The following is a 15,985-nucleotide window of genomic DNA, read 5'->3' as shown; positions in this document are numbered from 1 at the left end:
AAACTTAAACAAAACAGAAAAAACCAGTCACCTTGAAGCCCCTCTTACTGGTCAAGGTATTAATTCCCACCACAGCTTCTTGCCCTATCACCTAGCTCTTTTACACATACGCAGTCTTACACTTTTCCAACAAGTATTTATTATTAGTTAAGCCATGATTCAGAATCCCAGGGCGGGGATCACCATGCACCCACGTCCCCCTTCACCTCCCTGGGAGAAGGAGGGAGGACAGAGGAGAGGTGGGTAAAGCCAGTTCAGATCTTCCCAGGAAATGTGCCTTCTGCCCGCCGGTCGTCCCAGGCTGACACCTGTGGAAAGACAGCCAGTGTTACCCCGTTCCTCTGTGGGGAAACCAGATGGGTGAACTCTGTCTTCCTCACTTTGCCCACCTGTTCAGTCGGTCAACAAGGAAGCCCAGTACTGCCACTGTTCCAGGAGTGGGGGAATCAGTAGTGACCCAGAAAGACAAGAATTACTGTCCAGAATGAACTGAGCCACTGAGGGGGTAGGGGGCTGGGGGGGGGTGCGGAGTAACAGGCAGAAAAATTCCACTTCACTGCAGGGCTGTCCCTGGGGAGACGTAGGACAGAGATTCAAGAGTGTGTGGCTGTGCCCTGTTTCAGGAACCCCAGAGTCAACACTCAATGATGTATGGCAGAAGAAAGGAAAGAAGAAATACTAGGCAGCTGTGAGGGGGGAAAAAAAAAAAAAGAGGCTGATCTATGCTCTGGCATGAATAGATCTCCAAGATATACAGTCAAGTGCAAAAAGATGCAAAACTGAATAGAGTGTGATCCTACTGTTGATCACAGATGTATGCATACATATAAACAATGACGGAAAGGCCCATATCCAACTGTTAACACTCCCCAGAAGTAACACTCTGCAACTTGTGGACCTTCCTATAGGCAGCCAGAGGCATATCCATTTAGACACACCCACTCACATTTATATGCCATATATTAGAGGCAGTGGACAAAAGCATGGATAAGGAAGACTGACTCTGAACCCCCACCCCATCACTTCCTAGCTGTGTGACCTTGGGCAAATTTCTCAACCTTTCAGGGCCTGAGTTTTTAATCATGCAAAATGAGGATAGTGATAATAGTATCCATCTCATCCCGTATTTTAGCATGTTTGCCCTCATAGGATATAAAGTGCTTACAAAGCAGCTGGCCCACGGTTAAGTGCCCATTTACACACATATATACAGACATGCACACACACATACCATATCACGAGTTCTACTCTGAAAAACATATACATAAATTGGGCCACACTATATAGATTGTCCTGCAACTTGCCTTTTCCCCAAGTCTTAGAGTGCTTTCTGTATTCTGTCACATAGGTCAAGATAAATGTGCCATCATTTGGGGTGCCTGGGTGGCTCAATCGTTGAGCGTCTGCCTTCGGCTCAGGTCATGGTCCCAGGGTCCTGGGATCGAGCCCCGCATCGGGCTCCCTGCTCAGCGGGAAGCCTGCTTCTCCCTCTCCCACTCCTCCTACTTGTGTTCCCTCTCTCTGTCAAATAAATAAATAAAATCTTAAAAAAAAAAAAATGTACCATCATTTATCTAACTTGGGTTGTTTCTGAATGCTCATTACAAACAATTCTGCTATGGACACATCCTTGTATACAAGCATCTTTGTAGGATGACCACGTGTAAAACTGCCAAATCTGCAGAGCTTTTTTTCCATTTTGAAAGATCCTGCCAAAATGACCTCAATTTATAATACCACTAACATTTAGCACAGTCAACCTTTATAATTCTTGCACCAGACTGCAAGGTAGAAATGAGCATCTCTCTGCTGTTTAAGCTGTGTTGTCCTGATGATTTGAATGGGGGATGGACATCTTTTCAAAAATGCCTGGGTTCCCCTGGATTCCCTCGCACTGGACTTGTACTGTCCATAGTCCACAGTTTTCTATGTGTGAATTTCTCATTCGCTGGGTTTACCTCTCTCTCTCTCTTTTTTTTTTTTTTTAAAGATTTTATTTATTTATTTGACAGAGACACAACGAGAGTTGGGGAGGGAGAAGCAGGCTTCCCACCGAGCAGGGAGCCCGATGCGGGGCTTGATCCCAGGACCCCGGGACCATGACCTGAACCGAAGGCAGACGCTTAACGACTGAGCCACCCAGGTGCCCCGGGGAAAATATTTCTTGCAGTGGAATTGTACACTGAAGTGTCATTTAAAAAAGCGAAAAAAAGGGGCGCCTGCGTGGCTCAGTCAGTTAAGCGTCTGACTCTTGGTTTTAGCTCAGGTCATGATCCCAGGGTCCTGGGATCAAGCCTCACATCAGGCTCCCTGCTAGAAGCTAAGCAGGGAGTTGGGTTTCTCCCTCTGCCCCACCCCTGCTCATGTTCTCGCTCTCTCAAATAAATAAATAAAATCTTAAAATTTTTATTCTTACTTCACCAAGTTTTTGAAATAAAGAAGCCAGGGCAGCCAGTATAAAGGGGGCTTTGCAGAATACATTTATAAGCCCTAACAAAGGGGACATTGCCAGCACCTGAGGGTAGGAACCACACAATCTGATGCTCCCAAGGCGAGGGCAGACCCAGGTCACAGAGAATGGGGTATAGGGCCAGCACGGGGACTGGAAGCATGCTTCCTGGCCCCCTGTCTAGCACAAACCTGATGCAGGCTCTGAGGGTGGAGGAGGGATGCTATGTACTTACAACATCAGCTTACTCAAGGTCATCCAGGGATAAGGGGAAATCCTTGAAGGGCACAGGGCACTCAAAGACACTTGAGACAGTGTGGCTGGAGAGCGGGGAGGAAAACCAGGCAAGCTGAGGGAGACTGCATTAACGCAATCTGTTCTCAAGAAATAAGCCCCGAAGGCATACATCAAGGATGTTTCAAATATACTGAAAAAACTAGAACATCATCTCCATCAAAAGGGAATCAGTTAAATAAAAGCATATGAAACTTACTAAAACAAGTAAGGCAGACCTATACGCATTATTATAAGAAAGGCTTCAAGACACATTGATTAGGTCAAAGTAGTCAAAGACCATATAGTATGACCCACCCATACACAGAAAGCTCCCCAGGTCTCTATGATTATTTTATACAGAGAAGAAGGTAATCAGCTAACAGTAGTTACCTCAGGGAAGGGGGGCTGGGGAGCACAAGAGGGCTCCTACTTTTATTTTACTGTACTGCTTACTTTTTTTTTTTTTAAGACTTATTTATTTGAAAGAGAGCTAGACAGAGCAAGAGAGCCCATCTGAATGGGAGGAGGGGGAAAGGGAGAGAAAGAATCTCTAGCAGATACCCCGCTGAGCGCAATTCTGGGCTCCATCTCATGACCCTGAGATCATGACCTGACCCGAAATCAAGTGTTAGATGCTTAACTGACTGAGCCACCCAGGCACCCCTGTTTTTTGTTTTTTAAATGAGTACTATGACCTGTAATAGTATCATTATTTTGGGCGCCTTGGTGGCTCAGTTGGTTAAGCGATTGCCTTCGGCTCAAGTCATGATCCTGGAGTCCTGGGATCGAGTCCCACATTGGGCTCCCAGCTCAGCGGCGAGCCTGCTTCTCCCTCTGATCTTCTCCCCTCTCATGCTGTTTCTCTCTCTCTCTAATACATAAATAAGTAAAATCTTAAAAAAAAACCCAGTATATTTTGATTCTAAGACACAAGGGCTTTTTATTTTAACATCTCTGAAATTAGCATGCTGGTTACATTCACTTCCAGCATTTTAAAAAAAGATTTGACCATCTCTCCATGTTTCTTGCAGTCAATGGGATTTTTACTTTGAAGAAACAGTACAATATTAAACATAAATTCTTTATTTGAAAAAGTGTATGACAGAGTATTAAATGGTGACAAAAGGTCTGGTCAGATCAGGGCTAAACAGACTAACTGCCTTATTGGGTCTGAGTCTTCTAGAGATGCACACTGAAGTAGGTAGGGATGAAAAGACATGCTTGGGATTTGCTTCAGAACACTTCAGCAAAGAAGAAAAGGGGACAGATGAAGGGAATGTGGAACAATCTTGAAACTATTCAATTTGGGTAGTGGGTATAATTGGGGGTCACTGAATTATTCTATTTTTATGTATAATTTGAAAATGTGCATAATAAAAAGGCAGAGAATTGCACAAGATGGTGAGCCCCACAGGGACGGGGAGCCAGCACTGTGTATCTATTTGTGGAGTTCACGGGCAAGAGGGATGTGCCGAGGAGAGGGCCCTGGTCGCCCTGGCTGAGAGCCCTGACAGGTTGAGAGTACCGGTGAACAGAGAGAAGGGAGGCAATTCCAGAAAGAAGACAAGGCCGAGTCCCATGGATGGCGCGATGCCCTGTCCTCCCTCTGCCTCTCCCAGATGAGCCCCCTCCAAGCTACCATACTTCTCTCTGCTAAGACCCCACCCCAGCGTCCCAAGGGCCCCAGGAGGTGGCACGTACCCAGGATATGGGGCAGAGGGACTTGTACACACGACGGTACCATTCGCACACGGAGACATCACCCCCTTTAGCAGTCATTGCCTTCTCACAGCGGTGGAAGTCTGTGGAGAGAGCAGTTCAGGGTCAGCCCGGGCCAAGGGCTAGAACACATTTTTTATCAAAACTCACAGAAATTGTCTTTACTTCACAACCAGTTACATACACACATACACCCACAAAACAAGTGTCACAAGGAATGTCTATTCCTACAGATGTACTGAAAAGGGCTAGACAGGCCTTGCTAAGTTGATTTTGCAACCCCTAGACAACTGTTTGACTTGAAAATTTTGGGGTCTGGAATGAGGGGGCAACATGAGGGGCATGTATGAAGTCCAAAACCAGGGCAAGGGAAGGGGAAGATGATCTTGGGGCTAAGATGCTGGCATCCTACAGAGGAGGACAGGAGGAGGATAATCTGGTTTTTTTAAGTAGGCAATTAATTAAAAAAAAGAAAATTACTCCAGGTATTCCACTCCTGGGCACATTCTCTACACAGAAAAGCATTCGCATGGACATCAAATTACATTTAAGAGAACGTTTATAGCATAGTCATTCATAAAAGCCCCAAACTGGAAAGCACACAAGTGTCTGGGAATACATGATGGAAAACTGTACACAATGAAAATGAGCAAACTACACGCCACAGCAAGGATGAATCTTCAAAACTGCTGAATGAAGAAACCCAAACAAAAGACAATATATACGATATTTGTCAAGGTCATCAAGAGGCGAACCTAAAAGCAGTGATAAAACCAAAATGTGATTGCCTTAAGCCGGCAGGGTAGCATCTCTGGTGCAGAGAGTAGGATGTTGTGTTTACGACAGGGCATGCAGTAGGCAAAGAAGCTCAGAATGCTGACAGGATCTAATTTTCTATCCAGGTTATAGTTACACAGGGGATTCACTTAAGTATTATTCATTTAGCTGTACGTTATATTTTATGTATTTCCTGTATGTATGTTAACATCTGTCTCATACACACACAAATAAATCTTAAAAAAATATATATATATATCATTGTAGGAATCAAAGTTTGTGACCCTGGCCCAGATCTTGGATCTTGAACACAGCTGTGATGAGGGGCATGAGCCTGGCAAAGTAGGATGTTCAGACGGAAAAAAGAGGCCTAGGATGTACAGATCCCCTAGGAGCAGGCAATAGGTAAACACCTTGAAGTGTAGGACCAGGAAAAGGTTCCGCATCCCTTCGCACCCCCGTGCCCTGCTTACCCAGGTAGTTCTGCCAGCAGTTCCTGGTCTGGTTCTGGTTGGGGAAGCGGCTGTCAAAAGGGGCAGTCTGGTAGTTCTTGATTTTGGTCTTGATGTCTTCTGCCATGGTGCTGATTCTTGGAGGCAAAGAGAGTGGATGTTGGCAAAAGTTCTTGGGGGCCTGGGCACGGGGATGTCAGCCCACCCAGACACAGGAGAATGGAGTAGGTAGGTGTGAACAAGCCACCACTTTCTCCCTCTCAATATATACACACAGAGGTGAAGGGTGGGGCAAACCCACACATCTAAGTGTGGCAGTTACAGCAGGGCTTGGTGGAGGGGGGTTACTACTTAGCAAAATCAGGTCTTATTCATTCCAAAATAACACCAGCTAACATTCACTGGTGCTTAGTCGAGGCCAAGCACTGTTCTACACTTTACTCCTGCAGCCACTCTAAAAGGTAGGAACTACTGCTATCACTGTTTCAGACAAGGGACCGGGCGTCTAAGTGACTTCCCAAGGTCATACAAGTAGAGGAACTGCACCCCATCATCGACAGAACCTACACTGCAGAGGTTCTTCATCTCTTTGGTGCCATGAACTCCTCAGGGGTCTAATGACTCTCTCTCAGAATATTTTTAAATGCATTAAAAAAAACTGCAGAGGATCACAAAGAACACCAGTTGTATGTAGCTGAGGGCTTACTGACTACCACAATTTTGAAGTAATCAAAAGTGGAAATGTATTCTGTGACATCTGCAACCATAATGTGATATGAGATGACCTGTGATTTTGATTGCTAATATTACTAAGGTTGTTGCCTCCAGTCCTAACTGAAGGAAATGCTACATTTCAATTACAGATTAAGAAAAATACAGATGTAATTTTTTCCCCATTCAAGTCCTTAGCACACCTTGCATTCTATTGATTTTGCAGACCCAGAGTTAAAAACCTGTTATAAAGTCTTTTAGGAGGTGACACGCAGTTTTCACCAGGGAATGTGAAACTGCCTCTATCCTAGAGAATTCGAAGAATAATGGGGTTACAAAGAAGTGATCAGGCCAGTGTTAAATTCAAGAGATCCAAGATAGTGATGGGGATCTGGGGAACCACAGCGTTGTATCTGGGGGAAAAGCACAGAGGGGCGTGGGGAGGGGGACGTAGAATACCAGCGCTGGGACCCAGATTTGTTCGGAGCAGTTGTTTTGCGGGGGGGGGGGGGGGGGGGGTGTTCATAGATGACTCTGAGGCCTCTCCAAAGTCCAAGCGGGAGGGAGGACCAGAAACTAGGGAGCCAGGCTGCGACCCGGGCAAGCCACGGGAGGCCACGCCTGCGGTCTGGTGATTGAGGGCACTACAGTCCAAACTACAGAATCCAAACCCTGGACACTGGCTGAGCAGCTTAATATCGCTGAGCTTCAGCTGCGCCACTGTCAAAAAGGGATCATTACAGGCCCTACCTCATAGGGCTGGAGGGAAAACAAAATGAATTAATAAAGTCACTTGAAATGTTACCTGGCATTAAAGAAGAGCTACATAATCGTTAGCTAGACGACTACTAACAGAACAGAACCCCAGGGACCAGGGAGGCCGGACGCCGCGGGCTACAAACGCACTTCGTTCTCGGGGAAACTAGAGTCCGGTTCCTCAATTCCCCAGGATAGGGTCCCAGCTACCCAAGCCCTCGACACTCACCTAAACACACCACAGCAACACCTCGCAGCTCAATGTGACCCTCAGCAAGAACGCCAGAGTCGGACCGGAAGCGGAATTAAGACCGGCCGGAAGTGAGGAGAGGCCGAGTAAATGAGAGTCTTCCGCATGGCTAGAGCGCCCTCGTGGAGGCCGTCCGCCAAGCCATTAAGGCCACGCCCATCCGGGCGAACCCCGAACTCCTATTGGGCTGAATGCCTGTTCATCATCACTCTCGGCCCAATCGTGAGCTTGCGTGGCACTTCGAAGGTCCAGTGGGGGCTTGAGACGCTGGTTACCGGTTCTCATCACCCTCCTGTTTTCACCTAGGGAAAAGAGTTTTGTTTCTTGGGGCTAGTTGTGGAGTGGGCCTGGGGAAAATATCCCAGCAGAAGTATGCGTATTCATGCAAGAATTACTTATTGAACGCTTACCCTGTGCCAGGTACTTCTGTAAGGCTTGGGGAAGCATCACTGAACAAAACACAAGAATCCTTACCCTCTTTATGCTTATTACGGTATCAATTGTTAGGGGTTTGAAATCGAACCAGTTTTTCTCCCAGGGTCATTTGCCACATTATAAGGAATACCCAGACTCCACGTCCCTGTTCATTATCTTCTTTCCCCAGGCCTCAGAAGGCACAAATTAACACAGATTTGGGTTCCTGAGGACTCAAACCAAAGTCCTGCATCATAGGAGGGGTTAAGAATAAAAGCTTGGGTCTGGCAGAAATTAATCCATCTCGGAAAGTGACACATCTATGCTTCTAGTCACAGAGGTAGCTCTGACTCTCATACCCCACAGCTGATCTGTCAAGAAATCCTGTTGGCTCTGCCTTAGCAATATATCCAGAATTTTCTCCGACATCTGGTTCAAGTCACAGGCACCTCTAGCCTGGGCTATTGCAGTAGTCCCCTCCCTGGCCTCCTGGCTTCCCCACTGCCCTCCACAATCATCCACTCAGCCAGAGGGGACCCTGTTAACACCTCAGTCAGATCACTTCCCTTTGGCCTAGAACCCTCCCCTTGGGTCTTGTCTGACTCTCTCAGTCAAAAGCCAAAGTCCTTACAAATGACCTACACAGTTTTGTCTCTCTTATACCCTCATTTCCTATCCTTCCTATCTTTCCTCCCACTGTCCCAGCCACACTGGCCTCCTCCTACTTAAACATGCAGGCTGACTTTCCTCTAAGGGCCTTTGCACTTGCTGTCCCCTTGACCTGCAATGCTCTTCCTGAAGCTGGCTCCCTCCCTCACCTCCTTCAGGTCACCTTGGTTAGTCCTTCCCAGACCAGATATTTAAAATGGGCATCTCGGGGCGCCTGGGTGGCTCAGTCGTTAAGCGTCTGCCTTCGGCTCAGGTCATGATCCCAAGGTCCTGGGATCAAGCCCTGCATCGGGCTCCCTGCTCAGCGGGAAGCCTGCTTCTCCCTCTCCCCCTGCTTGTGTTCCCTCTCTCGCTGTCTCTCTGTGTCAAATAAATAAATAAAATCTTTAAAAAAATAAAAAAATAAAAAATAAAATGGGCATCTTGTCAGTCCATGGGAGGACCATTCTTTTTTAGGGGCTCAGTGGTTCCCAGAATGGGGTAGGGTCTCCTTGGGGTCTAGATCGTAGTTCTATCACCCTCAGCTTGGAGTGGGAAGACAGGAGGTGGTTTGGGGGATCAAACCCTAGGCCTAATTTTCCTTAGGAAAAGCACCGGAAGGACACACATAAACTGTTTTTTGGAGTCTTGAGTCCTCTCTTCAGGAGGGACACGGTAGGTAAACTGAAAGTTAGTGATTGGGTCTGATTCCTTTACAAGTCCCAGCACAGGCAGGCACATACTAGGCCCTGTAGGGACTGAGACGATTCCTTTGAGAGAGCTTGTTTGGAGGTTCTAGCAGGGGAGCGCAGCTACTCGTATACCCTTGACCGAAGAACGGTCCTCCTCTATCGGGGAAGGTCGTCCTCTTCGACCGAGCGCGCAGCTTCGGGAGGGACGCACATGGAGCGGTGAGGGAGGAAGGGGACACCCGCCTAGCCAGCCAGATCAGCCGAATCAACCCTGGCGATCAATGGGGTGACAGATGTCGCAGCCAGATCGCCCTCACATCCTGAGACGATTCCTTTGAAAGTCCCATCACACAGTGAGCACACAAGTAGGTCCCCTAAGGGTCTGGGTGTGTCTTAGGGTCACACAGGCGGGGGGTGGCGGTGGCGGTGGGATGTGAGTGTGGTGGTGCACACTTAGAGTCCCTATTCGGTTTAGTCAGTATCCGTGGGAAGGATGCAGGCAGCACTCACGACTAGTTTGATGGGATATTTTTATTGGGTCGCTCCTCCCGGTCCACCCCCAGCGCAGTCCGGATAGGCCAGGCCGGGCACGCGGCCCCCGAAACGGTACGTGTACTTGCGCCCACCGCTCTTGCGCACGATGTCGCGACGGTAGTAGTAGCGCAGGCCTCGGCTCAGTTTCTCGTAGTTCATGCCGGGTTTCCTCTTGCGCTCACCCCACAGCCGCGCCACCTAGGACAGAGGCCCGGCTTAGTCTGAGAGGGCAGGAGGGGGCGGGGCTTGGCCACTGACGGGCGGGGCGGGGGGTGCGGTTTCGGGTACGATCTGGACGCGAGTTCGTCCAGGTAACTCCCGGCGGGGTTGAGAGGAGTACGAGCTGGGGGCGGGGCCAACTACTAGGCATACAGAATGGCCCGGCTAAATTGAACGGGAGGAGACCGGGGCGGGATTTGGCGCGCCTGGGAGGCTCCCCCACCTCTCTGGGGTCACACAGCTGGAACTCGCGGCTGTTGCCAGTCCAGCGGATGCAGTTGCTACGCTCCCCGTCTCGGAGAAGTTCCAGGAGGAACTGCCACAGCTGAATGGGACCTGCAGAGTGCAGACAGGTGAACACTCAGGCTTCCTAGCCCCAGACCATGTCCCTTCGACGACCCAGCTGTCGGGGCTCCCTCGCTTCGAAGGTCCAGGGGTCCAGGTCCTCCCAACTCGGGGCCCAGAAGTCCAGATCCCCTCCTCCTCGGGGCCCAAAGAGTCCGGATCCCTCCATATAAGAAACCCAAGAATCGGCCTCAGGGACCCACGCAGCCGAGGCCCCCAGCTCGGAAACTTAGAGGAGTTTGGCTGCCACACCTTGGTGACCCAGGCATCCAGACCCTCACCTCTTTCCTCTCACCTAATCCAGGAGCCTAGGTTCTGGTCTCCTGCTCCCTATTAGACTACCAGTGTCTCAGTCCTCTTCTCCCTCAGGACCCACCCTCACCGCCTTTCTCGGGCTCTTAGGTAACTAAGCCCCGCACCTTCCCTGCCAATTTCCCGGGTCCCGCCCTAACGCGCCTAGACCCCGCCTCACTGGAGTCTGGTGGGGCGGACTTCTCACCTCGGTGGTTATTTTTGGGGTAACAAGCCAAGGTTACGCCGCCCGACTGCTGGCTTGGTTCGGAGGACGTGGTGAGATCTGAAGTCTGGTACCCCTTTGAAGAGGTGGTGCAGTCCGTTTGCAGCCCCGAGACCCAGGAGGTGGTATAGTCTGAGCCCGCAGGCCCACCCAACGAAATGGTAGAGTCCGCGCTCGGCTCCCCGCGGAGGCCCTTGCCCCAGTAGGTGGGGCCGTCGAGGCCAATAGAACAGTCCCAGTTGGTGGAGCTGGCGGCGGCCTGGGCGCAGGACCACGAGTTGGTCCCTCCCCCGGAGATGGTACAGTTCTGGCCCGCAGCCCCCGCAGCACCAGCTAAGGGGGCGGGACCCAGGCCGGGAGGGGCGGGGCCCAGGGCCTGGAAGACGCCGCTCCAAGGGTCCGAGCCGGTGCACTCCAAGTCTGTCCAGTCTCCCGACCACCGAAGAGCCTGAGGGGCGGGCTCTGTGAGGAGTAACAGACCCCAAGTGAGGGGAGCACAGGTGTCCCGGTCCCCGGCCCCCTCAGGGGTTCTTGGGAATCTAAGCTCTCAGCCCTGGCGCCCTGGGCTCCCGGATCTAGGCCATGCCATCTCGAGGACACAGGGGTTCCCGTCCTAGCCCCGTTCCCCTCAAAGATCAAAGAGTTTAAACCTCTAGCTACGGTGGAGGACCCTAGTCCCCTCCTTACCCCGCCTCTGCGCACACACTCACCCGCCCCCCATGGAGCTTCTGGGTGCGGTAACGCGGAGCCCCAGTCCGGCTGTGGGAGCCCTGTGAGGGATAAGAACGAGCAGAGTTTAGGGAAGGGTGTGAGCAATGACTAGAGACGCCCCCTCGACCACTCACCCAGCAGTCTTTATTTGTCAGGGACTGAGTTATTGCCCCCAGCCCCTACTCACTCACACCTAGAACTCAGGACCCTGGCCTCGTCCTCTTTCAACCTCAGGACTTCAAGCCAGCAGCCCTCTCCCCCTTCAGCCTCAGGAGTCCAGGCACGCCCCCTTCCTCCCTCAGACCCAGGAGCCCAGCCTCTCACCTTCCTCAGCTCCCAGGAGTCCCAGCCCACAGTCACCTTTCCAGCGTGTCTCCGCTATCAGCGTGTCTCCGGGGAGCGCCAGTTCGGGGAAATAGAAGCCGAGTTCAGCTCCTTCTGCAGGCAATGAGGCGGGTAGGGCCGGGTCGGGGTCAGCGGAGGCCCCCACCTGTGCACCCTCCCCTCACAAGGACTCAGCCCCAGCAGCCTACCCAGCCCTGACAGCCTGTTCCCTGGGGGCACTTCCTGTGGAGACGCTTCATCCCAGTTCCAGATGTCCATGGATGCTCCTTGTGAATGTTCTGGACAGGGGAAAAAAAGGGGGTAAGGGGTGAGCTGGTGACACTTAGGGACCCTGGAGTCTGGGCCCCAGCTCTTGCTTCCCTCAGACCCAGGAGTCCGGGCCTTTTGCTCCCTCCTTCCCCAGGACCCTGGAATCTTGGCCTCCAGTGTCCCTTTTCTCAGACTAGGAGTAAGGGACCTCAGCCCTCCCCTCCCTCAGACCCAGGAGTCCAGGGCCCCAGACATTCAGTCCCCAGTTCATGGCTCACCTCTGGCGGGTTTCTCTGTCCCCGGCCAGGGGTCTCAGCCCCATTTCATACCATGTACCCCCTCCCCTGGGGGCCTGGGCAGGGGGGAATTTTCCGAGACGTCAGAGCCGGGGGTCGCAGCCGGGTCGAGTTGCAGGGCCCGGGGCGGGGCCAAGCGCCCCCCGCCCACCCCCCCCACCCCTCAGGGATGGCCGCCTGCCTCCTGATAGCTACAACTGTCCTGCTGCAGGGGTGGCTTGGACTTGGGACAGGAGCTTGGGGAACGGCGGGCTGTGAGAGACCCGGGGTGCGGAGGCGTGTTTACGGGGTGATGGGGGTGGAGCGGGGGGGTTGGGTGGCCAGGTTTTCCGTCTTGGGGACTTGATCCTACGACATGGGGGGTAGGGGGGAGGGCCTGGGGTCAGCTGGGCTGCGCCAGGCTTATCTGCAACAGGAAGGGGGATTTCCGGCCAGACCCCAGGTCCGCCAACGTCACAATCTGTGGGGGGACTGCGAGGCGGGGTGGAGGAATATGGTTGGGGGAGGCCAACCCAGGATCCCCTTTGAGGGCTTTGAGGACGTTCTGGGGCTGCTCTTGAGGAGTGTCAATCATGATAACACATCAACAATGTAAACAATAACCAGAGTAATTCTAATAGCTAACAGTTATTGAGGGCTCACTGCATGCCACCAACTGTACCAGGGGCCTTCATTTAATCCTTTTCTGAGGTAAGTACTAGTCTTCGTTTTATGAAAAGGGAAATTGAAGCGGACTTCCTTTCACTTCTCTTCATCTCCAGAATCCTATGCTGTAATAGTTTGAGACAAATGGGGGAAATTTGAGTATGAACTGAATATGAGGTATAGAATTATTCATTTTCTGAGATATGATTATGGTCTGAAAGATGTCTCTATAAGGAAATGAACACATATTCAGGGGTGAAGTATTACTTGTTTCAAATGATTCAGCAAAAAAAAACCCAACCCACCTGTATACGTGTAACATGTACATACATGCAATAGTTGGGACATAATTATACTAAAAAGTTATTTATCCAAAACTTCAAATATAACCTAGGTCTCCTGTTTTTTTTTTTTAAGTTTTGTTTATTTATTGGAGAGAGAGAGAGAGAATGCGAGCAGGGGGAGGGGCAGAGGAAGAGGGGGAGAGAGAAGCAGAATCCCCGCTGAGCGCTGAGCACAGAGCCCAAGTGGGGGCTCGATCTCACAACCCTGAGACCATGACCTGAGCCAAAATCAAGAGTTGATGCTTAACTGACTGAGCCACCCAGGTGCCCCTGTCCTGTAATTTTATTTCCTAAATCTGGTAACCCTAAACCTAGGTAGCTTGGCTTAGAGCCTGTGGTTGTACCCATCCTGCTGTATGTATTAGTAAGTATTTACCATTAAAAAGAACCTCTTTGATATGGGCATTTTCCAGTATTCACCCTGCCTGACCATTAACCACCTGCCATTCTGGGGGTGGGAGGACGGGGGTGTGGGCACTGCTCTTCTGTTCATGTTACATTAGGGAAACTGGGCCTTAGGAGGGAGAGGCACTTAATGGGTCACAGAGTGGGCAAGTGGGGAGTGCTGGGATTGACCTCAGCATTGGGGGAGCAAAGAGCCCCCAGGCATCACTGCTCCACCATCCATCCAACCCAGGGGCCTGCAGGGTATCCTGCTGATCCCCACCAGGCCCCAGGCCTCCTCTCCCTGAGCTGGCCTTTCTCCTGTGTGTGTGTCTGTCCATGGCTCTCTGCCCAAGTTAGTGTCCCTGGCTCTGGGTCTCTGTTGCACCAGGCCTGACTCCAGTGAGGCCTTGTGAGGCCATGTCACCCTCCCCATCTCTCTCCCTACTTCCTTATCTCTCCGTCCCCATTTCTCTCTTTGGGTTTTCTCCCCATGTCCCTTCCCATTGTACTGCCTTCACCTGCAGTTCTCACCTCTCCATCTTTGTCTCCCTCCCCATCTCTCCATCTCGGGCTTGCTACATCTCTTCATCTCTGTCCATCCGTCTCTCAACCCCGCCGTTGAGCTTTCTCTCCCTTTCCTCAGGAGGACTTAAGTGCACACATTTAAAAGCTTCCTTTCGGAGATAAACCGTAAGAGACTCTTAATCATAGGAAACAAACTGAAGGGTTGCTGGAGTGGAGGGGGGCTGGAGGTATGGAGTAACTGAGTGATAGACATTAAGAAGGGCACATGATGTTATGAGCCCTGGGTGTTATATAAGACTGATGAATCACTGACCTCTACCTCTGAAACCAATAATATATTATATGTTAATTAATTGAATTTAAATTAAAACAAACAAAAGGTTCTTTCCAGCAATCATTCCCTCTTCCCATCTCCTCCCTTGTCCTGTGACTGAAGTGAGCAGGGGGGGGTCAGAGCAGGAAGGGCTAGTGATGTGGGGGTAGGGATTGAGGGTCTTGGGGCTGGGTAGTCTAGCCCGGGTGGCAGGGGGCTGAAGGGCACTTCCTGTGAGGGAGGGAGGCCCTCACCCTTCTAACCAGACTGGAAAATGTGACGTCAGAGAGGGAGCAGTAAGGGAGGAAGGCGGGAACAGAGGAAATTTGACACCTCTCCCAGGCGACCAGCTTCCCAGAGGTCTTGGCATTGTTTCCTTCTTCCTCCCATGCCCCCTCTCAACCCAGGGTTCTGCTGGCTCTGCCCCTGGGAGACCCTCATCCCCTCCCCACGCTTGAACCACGCAGTCTCTCTCCTCTGCTTGGTACCTGCCCCTGCCTCCTTCAGGCCTCTAGTCCACAGCATGGCTGTGTCAGGGCTCTTTCTAAAGTGCAAATCTGATGCCAATCCCCTGTTTGAACTTGGTTCCAGCTTCTCAGGGCTTACTGCTGCCTTCAGGGTAAAGTCTAAGCTCTTAGTGTAGTGTTCAAGATCCTGCTTGGACACTTCTTCAGACAGGCAATGTCAAGCTTAGGACTGGGAAAAGAGAGGCAGGAGAGATCCATAGATGCAGAGAGAGAATAGAGACTCAGAGACAAGAAACAGAGGGGCACTCACAGAGACACTCACAAGGAAACAGACACAGAGAAGCACTCAAGGGAGTCCACACAGACATAAGGCAAAAGAATGCGGCTGGGGTTTGGCAGAGTGAAGAAACTGGGAAACAGTCTCAGAGATGCAGAGGGTGAGAACTGCAGAGACTGGGAGAGAATAACAAGAAGAGCATGAGACAGACTCAGAAGTGGCCAGTTCCTTCAGGAAGCCCTCCCCGACTCCCAGGTCAGCACCCTGGGCTCCGCATCCCAACTCTGACCACTCCGTGTGGCAACGGGCCTATCTGCCGCCATAGGACCATGAGCTCTGAGGGAACAGAATCCAGGACTGTTTCAGTCACCATGCCCCCAGTACTGGTGAGGCCTTCGGTGACTTTGCTGCATGGATGAAAGCCTGGAAAGCTGTGACCTCCAGAAGGGCAGGGCCCAGAAGACTCCCTACCTTGGTACTGAGAATACAGGCTGGAGTCAGAAGATAACTGGACTGAGTCTCGGCTAGGTTTTGGCCTAGCTATAGCCTCTGCTTTCTCCTCTGTGGAATGGGCTGCACTCAGCATGCACGTAAAAGAGGCTTCAGGAAGATGTGATGGGCGCACAGTAGGGATGGAAAAATGCCCATCTGCATGTTTGTCTAGGTA

At 51.1% G+C, this 15,985-nt stretch overlaps 2 protein-coding genes across 3 annotated transcripts; both read right to left on the bottom strand.

The window, feature by feature from the left end:
- Positions 1 to 116: 116 nt before the first annotated feature.
- On the bottom strand, positions 117 to 5,807 carry LOC123855560 (cytochrome c oxidase subunit 6B1). Its single transcript, XM_045891292.3, has 3 exons — positions 5,695 to 5,807; positions 4,427 to 4,527; positions 117 to 308 (listed from the first exon to the last, which is right to left on the bottom strand). Exons 1-3 carry the CDS (start codon positions 5,798 to 5,800, stop codon positions 255 to 257), a joined length of 261 nt encoding a protein of 86 aa, XP_045747248.1. The 5' UTR covers positions 5,801 to 5,807; the 3' UTR covers positions 117 to 254.
- ETV2 (ETS variant transcription factor 2) lies at positions 117 to 15,951 on the bottom strand. Of its 2 annotated transcripts, none has more exons than XM_064581220.1 (10): positions 14,268 to 15,951; positions 12,004 to 12,093; positions 11,795 to 11,908; positions 11,470 to 11,529; positions 10,742 to 11,221; positions 10,121 to 10,233; positions 9,655 to 9,876; positions 7,370 to 7,692; positions 5,695 to 5,810; positions 117 to 308 (listed from the first exon to the last, which is right to left on the bottom strand). In XM_064581220.1, the coding sequence occupies exons 1-7, from the start codon at positions 14,323 to 14,325 to the stop codon at positions 9,676 to 9,678; spliced, it is 1,116 nt and encodes a 371-aa protein (XP_064437290.1). In that variant the 5' UTR covers positions 14,326 to 15,951; the 3' UTR covers positions 117 to 308; positions 5,695 to 5,810; positions 7,370 to 7,692; positions 9,655 to 9,675. The 2 variants fall into 2 exon arrangements, with proteins under 2 accessions (XP_064437290.1, XP_064437291.1); XM_064581221.1 differs by having other exon boundaries at positions 11,831 to 11,908.
- Positions 15,952 to 15,985: the final 34 nt, after the last annotated feature.

Source organism: Mirounga angustirostris, unplaced genomic scaffold (assembly GCF_029215605.1).
Source record: "Mirounga angustirostris isolate CCGP_5_RB_7025 unplaced genomic scaffold, mMirAng1.0.hap1 SCAF_16, whole genome shotgun sequence".
Taxonomy (NCBI): domain Eukaryota; kingdom Metazoa; phylum Chordata; class Mammalia; order Carnivora; family Phocidae; genus Mirounga; species Mirounga angustirostris.
The sequence above is the reverse complement of the archived record's forward strand: the minus strand, read 5'-3'. Positions and strand labels throughout refer to the sequence as shown.

Excerpts from the sequence above, each read along its gene's own strand:
- LOC123855560 (XM_045891292.3), bottom strand. The coding sequence starts at position 5,800 with ATGGCAGAAGACATCAAGACCAAAATCAAGAACTACCAGACTGCCCCT. Across the intron at positions 4,528-5,694 it reads CTGCTGGCAGAACTACCTGG|ACTTCCACCGCTGTGAGAAG; the intron begins GTAAGCAGGGCA and ends CTCTCTCCACAG. Across the intron at positions 309-4,426 it reads CCCTCTGCCCCATATCCTGG|GTGTCAGCCTGGGACGACCG; the intron begins GTACGTGCCACC and ends GTCTTTCCACAG.
- ETV2 (XM_064581220.1), bottom strand. The coding sequence starts at position 14,325 with ATGAAGAGATGTAGCAAGCCCGAGATGGAGAGATGGGGAGGGAGACAA. Across the intron at positions 11,530-11,794 it reads ACTCCTGGGAGCTGAGGAAG|GGCTCCCACAGCCGGACTGG; the intron begins GTGAGAGGCTGG and ends TATCCCTCACAG. Across the intron at positions 11,222-11,469 it reads AGAAGCTCCATGGGGGGCGG|AGCCCGCCCCTCAGGCTCTT; the intron begins GTGAGTGTGTGC and ends TACTCCTCACAG.